Source organism: Chelonia mydas, chromosome 6 (genome assembly GCF_015237465.2).
Source record: "Chelonia mydas isolate rCheMyd1 chromosome 6, rCheMyd1.pri.v2, whole genome shotgun sequence".
NCBI classification, from domain to species: domain Eukaryota; kingdom Metazoa; phylum Chordata; order Testudines; family Cheloniidae; genus Chelonia; species Chelonia mydas.
In genome coordinates this window covers 61,827,565-61,842,026 of record NC_051246.2, presented here as the reverse complement: position 1 = coordinate 61,842,026, position 14,462 = coordinate 61,827,565, and the positions used below count along the sequence as shown (strand labels likewise).

The 14,462-nt window shown below is 48.2% G+C and overlaps 2 protein-coding genes across 67 annotated transcripts in view; both read right to left on the bottom strand.

The window, feature by feature from the left end:
* Positions 1 to 6,904, bottom strand: part of MADD (MAP kinase activating death domain) — a 124,572-nt gene extending 117,668 nt beyond the window's left edge. For 14 of the 50 annotated variants that reach the window (XM_043550055.1, XM_043550064.1, XM_043550060.1 and 11 more), the window contains exon 1: positions 6,541 to 6,659. In XM_043550055.1, the coding sequence (XP_043405990.1) occupies positions 6,541 to 6,605 (65 nt within the window). In that variant the 5' untranslated portion in view covers positions 6,606 to 6,659. Of the gene's footprint in view, positions 1 to 6,481 lie in introns of all 50 variants that reach the window. The other 36 variants (XM_043550095.1, XM_043550058.1, XM_043550068.1 and 33 more) reach the window with 11 other exon arrangements.
* Positions 6,905 to 7,270: 366 nt separating this feature from the next.
* NR1H3 (nuclear receptor subfamily 1 group H member 3) overlaps positions 7,271 to 14,462 on the bottom strand; it is a 60,416-nt gene continuing 53,224 nt past the window's right edge. For 9 of the 17 annotated variants that reach the window (XM_027832535.3, XM_037900210.2, XM_027832539.3 and 6 more), the window contains 3 exons: positions 14,026 to 14,139; positions 13,079 to 13,173; positions 7,271 to 9,335 (listed from right to left, as the gene is read on the bottom strand). In XM_027832535.3, coding sequence (XP_027688336.1) covers positions 9,189 to 9,335; positions 13,079 to 13,173; positions 14,026 to 14,139 — 356 coding nt within the window. In that variant the 3' untranslated portion in view covers positions 7,271 to 9,188. The remainder of the gene's footprint in view (positions 9,336 to 13,078; positions 13,174 to 14,025; positions 14,140 to 14,462) is intronic. The other 8 variants (XM_043550111.1, XM_043550112.1, XM_027832554.3 and 5 more) reach the window with 2 other exon arrangements.

Here is a 14,462-nt window from a genome sequence, read left to right as displayed (position 1 = left end):
CAGCTACTGAATTGATGCATTATTTTATATAGTGACCTGGATTTGTAGCAGAGTCTCATTGGACTGCAATTTCTGAGGGTGCAGCAAGAGTAGAATTGCCCAGGATGGATAACTTAGGCACATGCAAACTATACCTCTCACTTCCAAAGCAGCACCAGTTCTGCCAGCTGGTCAGTAAAGGAAAAGCAGCAGTCAGCAGTCAGTGAGGAGGACACCCCACAATTCAGTGGCTGCTGGGCACAAAGATTCCCAGCCTGGATGGCAGTGTCCCCTCAGGTTTATAGCAACAAGAGCCATTTGGGTTGAACTCCAGTGGGCTGATTCTTTAGAGTTTCTTTAAATTAGTCCCTACAGTTGTAAGAGACAAATTCAGACTAGAAATAAAGAGTACATTTTTAAGCGATGGTCATAAAAAATTCTCCCACAGCTCTCATAGGAATGCTGTGGATTCTCTGTCACTGAAAATCTTTGTGTCTTTTGGAAAGACATCTTTATTTACTCTAGCTCAGCCAGATGTTCGGCACTAGATGCAAGAATTACTGGCTGAATTCTATGGCCTGTGTTATGCAGTAGGTCTGACTAGATAATCATAATGGTCCCTTCTGGCCTTAAAAATCTATGAAGACAAGTAGCTAAGATACTGTGATCATTCCACAACTTTGTAGATGGCCCCATTAGGAAATGGTTTCTCAAGATTCAGCTTGTTTTACTCAGATTCATCCCATTACTCCTAGTGATATTCTACTGGGTCATTAACAATTCTTTGCCTTGCTGAGTATTTACACCCTTGAAATACTTGGGGACAGTTTCACATCCCAAACTTAAATACTTAGCCAAGCTGCACTTATTTAGCTCTTTTATTCTTGTTGATAAATCAATTCCTTCAAACTCCTGATCAATGGTTAGACTACTATGTTCTCCTTCTAATCTGTTGGTTTCTTTCTGGGATGGGGTGTAAAATTTTCAGAAATTTTGAAGGCATGCAAAAATAAAGCTTCTGAATTTTTTTGAGGAAAAAATTGAATTTTGGGGAAAAAAATCAAAATATCTGCAATAGTTATCTGCTTATCAAAATGAAACTTTATTTACTTAAGAATGAGAAATGTATTATGTATAATTTAGTTAGCACATAAAAAGTACAGTTTGGTATATTTATTAAATGAATACGTATAAATTCTTTACGTTTGATTTGAATAATAATGACTTATACCTAGCATTGAGGACGGAACTGCAGCTGCACACGAAAGTACTTAGGTGTATTTATTTGTCTTTTGGCAAATATGAAAAAAAAATGTTGAAAATAGGATGCAACAATATTGTTGTAAACAAAAAGGAAGGTTATATCTTTTTGGCTCAGAAATAGTATGTAAATAGACCTAACCTGACATTATCATGCAGATGCAGAAGAAACTCATGTTTCTTGAGAAACATTTTAAAATATTTGTTATTAGAAAGAATTTTGAAGGACTGAAGGGCATCAATACCAATATTATTTTAAACATTACTCTAAAAATTCTTTCACTGTTCATTTTGAGAACATATTTCATGTAAATCTTTCTTTTCAAATTTTCCCAAAATTTCCAGTTTTTCCAAGCCAGGCCATGGGGGGAAAAAATATACTTTCTCCCAAAAAGTTTACATTTTTTCCAGACCCTCATATCTCTATTCTGGGATGGAATTACCCAGAATTGAATGCAATATCGTAGGAGCAGTCACACCAGAGATAAAGGACGAAAGTAGAAACTAAAAAGACCTACTAACCTACACAGTGCCTATCTGCAATTGTACCCTAACAGAGAACATACCAAATATTCAACTCACTATACTTGATCTTAGTCAAAAGGACAAGGAGAAAGAATATCACCTCCCAGCTCCATGGCATGATGCTTCCGCCTACGTAGCTCATAAAGCACAATGCAATATGACGTGAAAGCAAAAACACCAAACTCGTATCCAATTTTCTGTCCATTTTCACTCTGTGGTTCTCTGTGTTATTGCTTCCCAAATGTTCATTTTTCTACTGAACTGCTACTTTAGATCATTTTCCCCAATGTATTAGCTACACTCATGCAAGTTAAATCTGCCCACGGTTTTATTCTCTCTAGATCCTCATAGTCATTCTTACCTCTTCCTAATTTAATACCACCTGAATGCTTCATGAACATTCCTTTATTCCTGCCACTAAATCATTCAGGAAGATGCTAAATCCCTTGACCAACACCCATGCCTAAGATTTTCCTGTAGATGCCAACCTGCTACTCAATATTTTGTTTATGATTATCCTGTGGTCCCACAGACCCATGAAATCCACTCAAAACAAACAGATCATCATTGATCCTGACAAGGAAACACTGGATTTTGATTTATGTCGGAAAGACTGGCGCATTTCATATAGCATCAGGACATCTCATGGGATACGTGAATAAACCCTGTTTCAATGGAAAATGAGGCAAACACCTGTACGCGACTGTGGTCACCAAGCACAAACACGATGGAGCACATCATATCTGAATGTCCCCTTCATTCTTTCACTAGGGGCCTGAAGATCATTCACCAACTCACTGTTGCGGCAACATGCTGGCTATCAAATCTAAATATAAATTTGTAATCGTTGCTACCTAAGCCATAAGAAAGAAGATGATCACACTCTCTCATGCCTCCCTCAGCCTCTCTCAACCAGTGCCAAGTTCTCCCCAGATCAGTGGTATTATACAGAGCACAGTGAGGCTCTGGTGGAGCGTATGAACAGGAGTGCTGATTTGGAGTTGTGTTGAACACAGAAAAAGTGGCAGATTTGTTGAGGATCGAGGAGGGCCAGGTAGGGAACTGTTATATTCCCAATTCCTATTGCCATCTCTATGGGGGCCAAGTTAAGGTTATATGGCTGTGTTTTTAAATAATTTTAAAATGTTGCTCAGTATACACCTAAAATAGCTCTGTATGAGTGAGGCTCAGGCCATAACTAGAAATACTAGAAAGGGGTGGGGGGTGAGGAACAGAGGACTGCTTCCTCCAACTGGCACCTCTAATTATACCATTCTTTCACTCTACCCCAACGAAGAAAATTAGGACCCAAGCTTTTTTCAACCTGGTTCAAAAAAAGAGCAAAACAGCAAAGAATGACATCCTTAACTTATGGAGTACTTTGTAAGAAATCTAGTCTCTGCAAGAAAAACGGTCAGTTGCCCTGTTTCTCCTAGCTTCCTAGTCTGCGAACTTCCTAACCATTTCCTTCCTGGGTGGAAGGAGAAGAAGAAAGAGCATCAGTTTCCTCTCAGAGCCCTCCCCCCCTTCCCACTACTACCTTCTTTTTCTATCCCTGCTTTAATGAGCCTTTGTGTGAAGAATAAACACCCCCACCACAAACTCATTTTGTATCTTTGTAATTCCCCCCACTAATCACCCCCAAGATCTATGAAAATCACCCTTCCTCAGCAAAGAGATAACTTAGCAACAGCTTCTAAAAGGCAGTGACTAAAGCCACATAATTCTGTATCCTCAAGGGGAGAGAGCACACTTTGTACAGTACAGTGAACTTGTATCAAACGTCAGCTCCCGATGGGAAGTCAGGAAGCCTCCTTTAAAGAAAGCCCTTTTACCACCACCATTTGAAGATTTTACTAACCCTGAGCAGGAAGAAGCCTGAAACACTGCAGAGGTTCAGTCTCATCTAGAAGAGCAACTAACACCTCAGAATGTACCCAAAGGGTCTACATGTGCTGGACAACCACAAGATCAGGAATTGAAAACCACAGGCAGTACAGGCAGGATCCTGCCAGACCCAAGCACAGAGGCCTGCAGCCTTCATGCCAAAGCGGCCAGTCGGCACAGCAGGGCCCAAATAACTCTACCACCTCAGAGTGTGAGCTGCAGGGCGCTTTTTTAGGCCTCTGACATAATGAACCTGGGACCCAGAGAAGATAGGGGCAGACACTGATAGAAATCTCTGTCCACAAAAGCTGGGAGGAGATTAAGTGACATCCTACCCCCTCCCGCAGTGACCTTGAAAAGGACTCTCCATCATGAGAGCATCACCACAGCGCAAGGCTGGGGAAGGAAGGGAGCCGTAGCCCAGCTGCACTGCTCAGTCCCAGACAACTCATGGGAAGGAGGATGCAGCAGGGGAAGGAGAGGAGGGGAAATAACACTGCAGCAGCCAGCTGTTCAGAAAGACAGGACAAGTGATTCCCAGCCCCAAACATCTCTCAAGTCACACAACTCCCTGCCCCTACACACCCATCCCAATCACCCCACATTGACCCCTGCTGCGAGCATACCCACCCCCTTCCCCTACGCACCCATCCCAATCACGCCACACAGCTCCCTGCTCCCAGCGTACCCCCCTTCCCCTACACAACCATCCCAGTCAGCCCACACAGCCCCCTGCTCCCAGCGCCCCCATCCCCTTCCCCTACGCCCCCATCCCAGTCACCCCGCACAGCCCCCTGCTCCCAGCACCCCCTTCCCCTACGCACCCATCCCAGTCAGCCCGCACTGCCCCCTGCTCCCAGCGCCCCCTTCCCCTACGCACCCAAACCAGTCAGCCCGCACTGCCCCCTGCTCCCAGCGCCCCCTTCCCCTACGCACCCAAACCAGTCAGCCCGCACTGCCCCCTGATCCCAGCGCCCCCACCCCCTTCCCCTACGCCCCCGTCCCAGTCACCCCGCACTGCCCCCTGATCCCAGCGTGCCCACCCCCTTCCCCTATGCCCCCGTCCCAGTCACCCCACACAGCCCCCTGCTCCCAGCGTGCCCCCCCTTTCCCTACGCCCCCATCCCAGTCACCCCGCACAGCCCCCTGCTCCAGCGCCCCCACCCCCTTCCGCTACGCACCCATCCCAGTCACCCCGCACTGCCCCCTGATCCCAGCATACCCACTCCCTTCCCCTACGCCCCCATCCCAGTCACCCTGCACAGCTCCCTGCTCCCAGCGCCCCCACCCCCTTTCCCTACGCACCCATCCCAGTCACCCCGCACAGCCCCCTGCTCCCAGCGCCCCCACCCTCTTCCCCTACGCCCCCGTCCCAGTCACCCCGCACTGCCCCCTGCTCCCAACGTGCCCACCCCCTTCCCCTACGCACCCATCCCAGTCACCTCACACTGCCCCCTGCTCCCAGAGCCCCCACCCCCTTCCCCTACGCCCCCGTCCCAGTCACCCCGCACAGCCCCCTGCTCCCAGCGCCCCCACCCCCTTCCCCTACGCCCCATCCCAGTCACCCCGCACAGCCCCCTGCTCCCAGCGCCCCCACCCCCTTCCCCTACGCACCCATCCCAGTCACCTCGCACTGCCCCCTGCTCCCAGCGCCCCCACCCCCTTCCCCTACGCCCCCATCCCAGTCACCCCGCACAGACCCCTGCTCCCAGCGCCCCCACCCCCTTCCCCTACGCACCCATCCCAGTCACCCCGCACTGCCCCCTGCTCCCAGCGCCCCCACCCCCTTCCCCTATGCCCCCGTCCCAGTCACCCCGCACAGCCCCCTGCTCCCAGCGCCCCCACCCCCTTCCCCTACGCCCCCATCCCAATCACCCCACACAGCCCCCTGCTCCCAGCGCCCCCACCCCCTTCCCCTACGCCCCCATCCCAGTCACCCCGCACAGACCCCTGCTCCCAGTGCCCCCACCCCCTTCCCCTACGCACCCATCCCAGTCACCCCGCACTGCCCCCTGCTCCCAGCGCCCCCACCCCCTTTCCCTATGCCCCCGTCCCAGTCACCCCGCACAGCCCCCTGCTCCCAGCGCCCCCACCCCCTTCCCCTACGCCCCCGTCCCAGTCAGCCCACACAGCCCCCTGCTACCAGCGCCCCCACCCCCTTCCCCTACGCCCCCATCCCAATCACCCCGCACTGCCCCCTGCTCCCAGCGCCCCCACCCCCTTCCCCTACGCCCCCGTCCCAGTCACCCCGCACAGCCCCCTGCTCCCAGCGCCCCCACCCCCTTCCCCTACGCCCCTATCCCAATCACCCCGCACTGCCCCCTGCTCCCAGCGCCCCCACCCCCTTACCCTACGCCCCCGTCCCAGTCACCCCGCACAGCCCCCTGCTCCCAGCGCCCCCACCTCCTTCCCCTACGCCCCCATCCCAATCACCCGGCACTGCCCCCTGCTCCCAGCGCCCCCACCCCCTTCCCCTACGCACCCATCCCAGTCACCCCGCACAGCCCCCTGCTCCCAGCGCCCCCACCCCCTTCCCCTACGCCCCCGTCCCAGTCACCCCGCACTGCCCCCTGATCCCAGCGTGCCCACCCCCTTCCCCTATGCCCCCGTCCCAGTCACCCTGCACAGCTCCCTGCTCCCAGCGTACCCCACCTTCTCCTATACCCCCGTCCCAGTCACCCCGCACAGCCCCCTGCTCCCAGCGTGCCCACCCCCTTTCCCTACGCACCCATCCCAGTCACCCCGCACAGCCCCCAGGGTACACACACCGGCCGCCCACACCAGGCCCGCACTGCCCCTAACACGCACCCCCAGCTCCTCCAGCCCCTACCGCACGTGACGCAGCCCCCAAGCCGTCAGCTCTGCCCCCGCAGCGGGGCCTGCCTCTACCTGCCACCGCAGGCCGCCTCCGCCGCCGTCCCCGGCTGCTCTGAGCCGACCGGCCAGTTCCGCATCCAGACCTCGGAGCGGAGCGAACCACCGAGAGGTGGGGGCGGAGCCAACCACTTGCGCGGCGGAGGGGGAGCGCACCTAGGCACCGCTCGGCGGAGGGGTGCTGAAGGCTGCGCGACGGGACGCACCGGCCTCACTGGGGCACGGGAGGGAGCTGGGGAAGTCAGTCACCCGCTGCGATCCCGGGAGCCTCCCAAGGCAGGAGAGGGAGCCAGCCAGTGCTTGCTACGTGTTCTAATGAAGGCAAGGGGCTTGATGAGCATAGCCTAGACAGGCTGCAGCCCCACCTCTCCGTGCAGAAGATGCGGGTTACTAGACTACAGATCCCAGCATGCAATGCTCTCCCCGGACCCTGGCAGTACCAATCAAGATGGAATATGCATGCTGGGCCCTGTAGTCTCCGTGTGCTGCATTGGCCCCACTGAGCCATCTCTGGTTCGTTTCACAGCGGTGAATGGGTCACAGAAAGATGTATAACAATCTGAGGACTCTCATAGGAGATTCATCCTGCATGTGGAGAGGGTGAAAGAAGTTAAATTGGAGCCACACTGTCATTCATTCTCAACCACTTCCTCCTCCTCCCTGCTAGATTTTCTCCTGTTTAATAATCATCTTGGGGTTCAAAAGATTAAGACTATGCCAACCCTAAAAGATGGTGCGTCATAGCTAGTCAAAAATCCTGTATTAGGCTTTATTCTTTTGTATAAACATTAACATTTCTCAAACAGATTAGTTAAAAATACAGATTTAAACAAGAAATTTTGCAATTGCAACGAGTTATAAAAAATAACAGATTATTTTACAGATTGTTACAAGTGCTTTACAAAGGTGCAGAATGAAGGCTAGAGGCAGGGGACCAACCTTGAGTGCAAAATGGACAAAAAGCCCTTGCCACAGGCCTGGTGCTCACATACACAGCCCAAAACTACGAGCCTTGTGAACCCAGCCTCTTGGGATGCTCACTGGGCAAGCAAACATAGATCCCTGTTAGAGACAAAATACATGAAACCAGGGGACTTGGGGTTACATCTCTGGGTCAAATACTGTTTGTTGTTTTTTGCAGAATGAGAAACACATTTTGCAATGACACTTTTCTGTTTTGTCAAATTATTGCTCTAAATACTAAAATACTTATGGACCAAGGGGTCACTTACCATGCACAAGGTGAAGAGGAGAGAGTTTAAGAAGTACATAAGAACAGCCTTACTGGGTCAGACTAAAGGCCCATCTAGCCCAGTATCCTGTCTTCCGACAGGTGCCCCAGAGGGAATGAACAGAAATGTAATCATCAAGTGATCTATTCCTTGTCACCCATTCCCAGCTTCTGGCAAACAGAGGCTAGGGACCTCATCACTGCCCACCCGGCTAATGGATCTATCCTCCATGAATTTATCTAGTTCTTTTTTTAACCCTGTTACATATACAAGGGCAGGAGCGTACTCATCATACAGAGATACGTCCACATCCCACTAATCACTAACAAATGACCATACACTTGGAAAGACCTTTCGCATAAGGGAGAACACTTGGGCAGAGCTGGTTATGCTCAATATTCCTGTAGACAGGGTTCTGAGAGAGTTGTGCAGCCTATAGGTTAGGCAATACCTGCTAATACGCTATAAATACAGTGCATTCTCTGTCCCCATCTGATAATCCTGACTCTCACTGGAACCAACTAAATCTACTAAAATTTTGGTGGTTCTTGATATACTTCCACCACCTCTACTGCCCAGACACCGATGCTTCCATTCCTTTCTCTTCTCCTACACAAAATCTATTCCATGTTTTTTAAAGTCATTGCTTTCACATGCTAGCAAACCAAAAGATACTATAGTTATAGGCAACTTATTAAAAAAAGACAGCTAGATGATCCACGGTATCTCTATGGTACATAGAAGATGCCCACAGAATAAGTTTTAGTAAATGGCACTGCACATTCCAGGGATCTACTTGCCAAAGGAGCGCCAGAATGAAAAGACAGCTCTAGAAATGAAGCTTCAAAAAGAGGGAATGCCACCAACAGCCTCTTCTCTGGGAATCTTTGTGAAGGGCAGCACATCATAGAGACTTGGAATACAGGGAATACAGGGAAACCCCCAGCACATCCACATAAACTTCCCTGAGTTCCTCAATTCCACATACACAGGGGACCCTGCCTAAGAACCCTGGAGAAGTCTTTTGGGCGAGGATGCTCTCAGTGAACGTTTAACATGTTCCTGCAAATTCACTTTCAGAATCAATGAGAAGGGAAAGCATAGGCGGGGCAAAACCCCAGAACATGTACTTAGAAAAAAGACAGACATTGAAGAAACATTTGGGGTGGGATATTCATCTCTACCATTTTCAGGTGTTTCACATGTGATCCCATTTCTGGGAGGCACTAAATCAAAGATTACAAAAACATCTGATCTCTCCCAGGTGCCTTATGCACAGTCTCATCACATTAGAGAAACCACAGGCTCATCACGCTGCACTGCCCAGCCCAGCCCACAGTTCAGTGCTTTGGAGCGGGGAGGCTGGCTTCATGTTAGCAAGGGATGGGAGATGGTGTTACTTCAGCAGGTTGCTGCCCTGGGAGCACATAGTCACTCATGCACATCCCAGATTTCTGAGAGCAGAGGAGGGAGCTTCTTGTCCTGTAGTCGAAGGGCAAAAACTTGTTCGGAGTGGACACTGCTTAGAGTCCGAAGACTGACCAGTTTCATTAACATCCGAGGGAACATCAGATGGTCCTGCAGGGTCACACAAATAGACAGTCATAAGTAAATCCAGAATCTTGCTCACAAGACAAACCACCTATGGGATGCATTAAAAGCACAAGCTCACATCTTTCAACACCAGCATCTCCCAGTACAGAATGGGACAGGAGCACCAGTGTGGGGAGTTCACAGCTATTCCAGACTCAGCATTTCCCAGTAGGGTGCTGCTGGGAATGGTGCAGGATTATAGGCTGGGGGAGTTCATAACTACAGCTGAACTAGTAACTGATTTTAGTTTGGTGGCCAAAATAAAAACTGGAGAAAAAATCATTTTGGGTTGAATGAAAATGTTTTGTTCAACCTGAAATAATTTTTGTTTCAATCTTTTCACATCTTGTAGAATAAATCTAACTAAATTTTGACTGAAAAACTGTCTCAGAATGAAAAGTGGCTGCAGAGATGGTGTTGACAGAAGAGCTTTGGCTTCCTCAACCATGGAATGCTGTTCTGGGAAGGAGGACTGCTGGGAAGAGATGGGTTCCACCTGACAAAGAAGGGGAAGAGCATCTTTGGACATCAACTCAGTAACGTAGTGAGCAAGGATTTAAACTAGGTTCAGAGGGGGCAGGTAACATAAGCCTACAGGTGGATATAAGAAAAGGTGATCTTAACGGAGATCTAGATGTGGAAGGTAAAATGAAAAATTACAATAAATTCATAGGAGCAACTGTTTCCGAGGGGAAACAGTAAAGGAATCCGCTCATCATCTTAGCTGTCTATACGCAAATGCAAGGAGTAGAGAGAATAAATAGGAAGAAGTGGAAATATTAGTACCTAAGCCAAATTAATACTTAATTGTCATCACTGAGATTTGGCAGGACAAATCTAATGACTGGAATATTGATATAAAGGGGTATAGCTTGCTCAGGCAGGAAAAGCAGGGGGGAAAGAGAGGAGGTATTGCATTATACATTAAAAATATACTTGGTCTGAGATCCAGAAGGAGGTGAGAGGCAGACCAGTTGAAAGTCTCTGGGTGAAAATAAAAGGGGAAAAACAGGGGCAATATCATGAGGGTCTACTATAGACCACCAAATAAAGAGGAGGAGCTGTAAGAAGTATTTCTAGAACAAATAACAGAAATATCCAAAACAAAAGACCTCATAGTAATAGGGGACTTTAACTACCCATAAATCTATTGGAAAAGTAATACAGCAAAACACAAAATTTCCAATAGGTTCTTTAATGTACTGGAAACAACTTCTTGTTTCAGAAGGTGAAGGCAGTAACCAGTGGGACAGCCAATTTAGACTTGATTCTGACCAACAGGGAGGAACTGGTTGCGAATATGAAGGATGAAGGCAACTTGAATGAAAGTGATTGTGAAATGATAGAATTCATGATTCTGAGGACAGGAATGAGAGCAGCAGAATAAAGACAATGGACTTCAAAAAAGCAGACTTTAACAAAGTCAGAAAACTGGTAGGTAAGGTGCCATGGGAAGAAAATCTAAGGCAAAAAGGAGCTCAGGAAAGCTGGCAGTTTCTCAGAGACAATATTAAAGGCACAATAGCAAACTATCCCAATGCAAGAAAAGATATAAAGACTATTAAGAGGCTGTTACGGGGTGTGCCTGAGGCTCCCTGCTGGAGGCCTTGTGGTCCTACCATACCCCAGCCCAGGAAAGGAGCAGCAAAGGTGGGTCCTCCAGGACTGCCTAGAAAGGCTGCACAGAAGCAGCCAATCAAAGCACAGCAGCCTCAGATAAAAGGAACTGCAGGAGGCAGAGCTGAGCAGGTCAGTTTTGGGAGGGAGGGTGGGTAATGTGTTCAGAAGCACTCAATAGGCTGATTTACTGGCCCTGAGAACAAGAGGACCTGACAACTGTAACCCTAAGGTAATGGGTGAAAGGAAAGGGGCTATGTGAGAAAAGGCCCTGAAAATAGCAACAGCGATGTGGAGGCAACAGTATGTGGGTGCTGTTTACAGGGTCCCTGGGTTGGGATTTGTGCTAATGGGCAAGCCTGGGTTTTCCCACTGGAGAAGTAGCATAAGTCCTGAGAAAGGGACAAAGCCTTATTGTTAAAGGGCCCAGAGACAGGGCTGAAGACCCATATGAGGGTTGATAGTGTGTTAAACTTGTCACCCTGGAAGGGGTATGTTTCCTTAATCATATTGACTGTGTGATTTGGTCGGAGGACTGAGCCACTGCATACCCTGTAATGAGGTTGACAGCCTACAGTGGGTCCTAGGAGAAAACAGATTGCAGCATCACACCTAGCCAATTAGAGGTGCTCATGAGAGGTTAGTGCCCTCTGTCACAGAGACCAATATAGCTCCAACCAGGAGCTCTCTAATGAATTTAAAACCAAACAGGAATCCTACAAAATATGGAAACATGGACAAATTTCTAAGGATGAGCAAAAAGATTAGTGCAAGCATGTAGAGACAAAATCAGAAAGATTAAGGCACAAATGAGTAACATGTAGTAAAGAACACAAAAGGCAATAAGAGGAGGTTTTTATAAATACATTAAGAGCAAGAGAAGGGAAAGTGTAGGCCCACTACTTAGCAGGGAAGGAGAGTTAATAACATGCATCAAGAAGGTTGAGGTGTTTAATGCCTATTTTGCTTCAGTCTTCACTGAAAAGATTAATGGTGACTAGATATTTAACAAGGGGGAAGAATACACACCAAGACAGGAAAAGAATATTTAGATAAGTTAGATGTATTAAAGGTGGCAAGGCCTAATGAAATTCATCCTAGGGTACTTAAGGAACTAACTGAATCTGGGGGTTATAATGTCTCTCAAACTGAATATGAAACAACAATGTGATGGAGTTGTGGAAAAAGGCTAGTATTCTGGGGTGTATTAACAGGAGTGTTGTATGTCATAAAAGGTAGGTAACTATCCTGCTCTACTCTGCACTGGTGCGGCCTCAGCTGGTATATTGAGTCCAGTTCTGTGTGCACCACTTCAGGAAAGAAGTAGATAAACTTGAGAGTTCTGAGGAGAGCAACAAAAACGATAAATAGTTTAGAAAACCTGACCTGTGAGGAAAGGCTAAAAAAGCTTGGAATGCTCCATTTGGGGGGGGGGAGGGGAGAGGAGAGAGGAAGATGGTGAGGAGACTTGATAACAATTTTTTCAAATATGTTAAAGGCTGTTATAAAACACGTCACCTGAAAGTAGGCTAAGAAGTAATGAGATTAATCTTCAGGAATAGCAATTTCTAATATCTAACCTAAAGGATTTCCTAACTATAAGGATAGATAAATCACTGGACTAGGCTTCCAAGGGAGATTGTGGAATCCCCATCAGAGGTTTTAAGAACAGGTGTAAGGCCTGTGGTCTAGGTTTGTGTTCCTGCCTCAGTGCAGGGGGCTGGACTAGATGACCACTCAAGGTCCCTTCCAGGCCTACATTTCCATGATTTCTCCAAAAATGTTCTGACCTAAACTACTTGCCAGATTTCACCCAATTCATTAATAGCTTGTTAACCAAAAGTGCATTTTTCATCAAACTATTCATCCAAAACATTCTGCCCAGCTCTACTCACAACTCCTCCAGCTCCAACCTCTACCAATAGGAGGCATTGTAGGGGCTGGTACGAGGTTGCTGGCCACTGGGGAATAGCTGAAGGAAATGGGGCATGACCACTGATGGCAGAAGATTCATTCAGAGAGTGGGGAATTAGAGGAGCACATCAATCATAAAATCAACTCTCTCATACACTTGAGCCTATTCATTTTTCAGGACTGAGCCAGGCACTTACATTTGGTCTGTGGATGCAAATGTAAGAATGAAGGGCCTCTACATAGGTGTGCTGCAGTCTCTCCACCAGGGACTGATCCTGCACATTTGGTCGGTCTGCCAAGAAGCAGGTTAGACATTAGTAGGTAGCTGTAGGCAGCCTGGCCAGTCTTGACATTGCAGGCTAAAGCTAATCCTAATCCCTGGACAGTGTCCCCCTGAGTCTTGTCCGGTACCCTCCCTATGAGAGAGCATACAGCCAAGATGCCTCATGCAAGACAGCAGTAGTTGTGAGAATCAGTTTCTTGTGTCTGTCTTTATCAGCCACATTTTGAAAGGGTTATTGACTAAGTTTGATTTTACTTTGTGGCAGGAGGTTACAGAGCCAGGACTGCCTGGTCGAGCTCACTGGGCCTCACATTCCAGTCCCAATGGAGATGTGAGGTTGTGATCCATCAGGGAGGGATGGGAGAATCTCTCTTGCAGGAGAGTTACTGGGAGAAATAATGAAAAATAGGAAAATATCTATTCCCTTATGGTGTAAATGTCAAAGAAGAGACAAGATTGATCTGACAACTTCTCTGCATGGCCCTTTAACGACTTAAGCTGTAATGGGCCCTCCAAAATACCTTTCACTGACCACTAGAGGTCACTACTACCCTACACCAAGGGAGCAATATGAGCATTCACCAAACAGTAAACTGACGGTTTCTAGAAGAGACACTACATTTCAGTTAATTTGGTACAGGTCATGAAGCAGTAGAGAACTCCCCTCATTATGGAGGCAGCTCTGAGTCTGAGTATAATTACTCAGAGCATATGTGATACTGTGTTACCATGGCACCCATACTAGGATACTGCGCCCTCTGCTATACCCTTGTCACTCCTTTGCTTCTGACTCCACATCTGCTCTATCCTTCCTGCCCTTTGATTCAGTGCTGCTACTCTGTCCCCTTCCTGGCTTTTTACCTGCAGAGAAAATGTTGATGGCAATTAAAAGTGCATATTCAGCATCGTTGAGCTGTAGGTCATTCATTCCCTTTGAAAACTCAAAGATAGGGTTAATGAACTCCAACTGCAGGCCTAGAGAAAAAAGAAGAGTGTGGGGATTAGCATTGGCCACTGCTCCCTGCTTCTCACCCCCAAGATAAGACTTCCAGTAAATTACTAGGGGGAAAACTATCTGGGGAGCAGGTGGGGCCCATTCCCCACATTGCTGCAGAGCTCCCAGGCGAAACTGTTCCCTTATCTGCATTACCCCAATATGTTCCAGGGCCAATGGCAAATTGGGTCCCTCCCTCATACTGCTCCATTACTGGGGAGCATGTGTTAGACTCTGTGACAGAGTCCTGAGGGTTAGCACTTGAGCCAGGACTCTATTCACTATTAGGTTCCTTGGAGAAGGC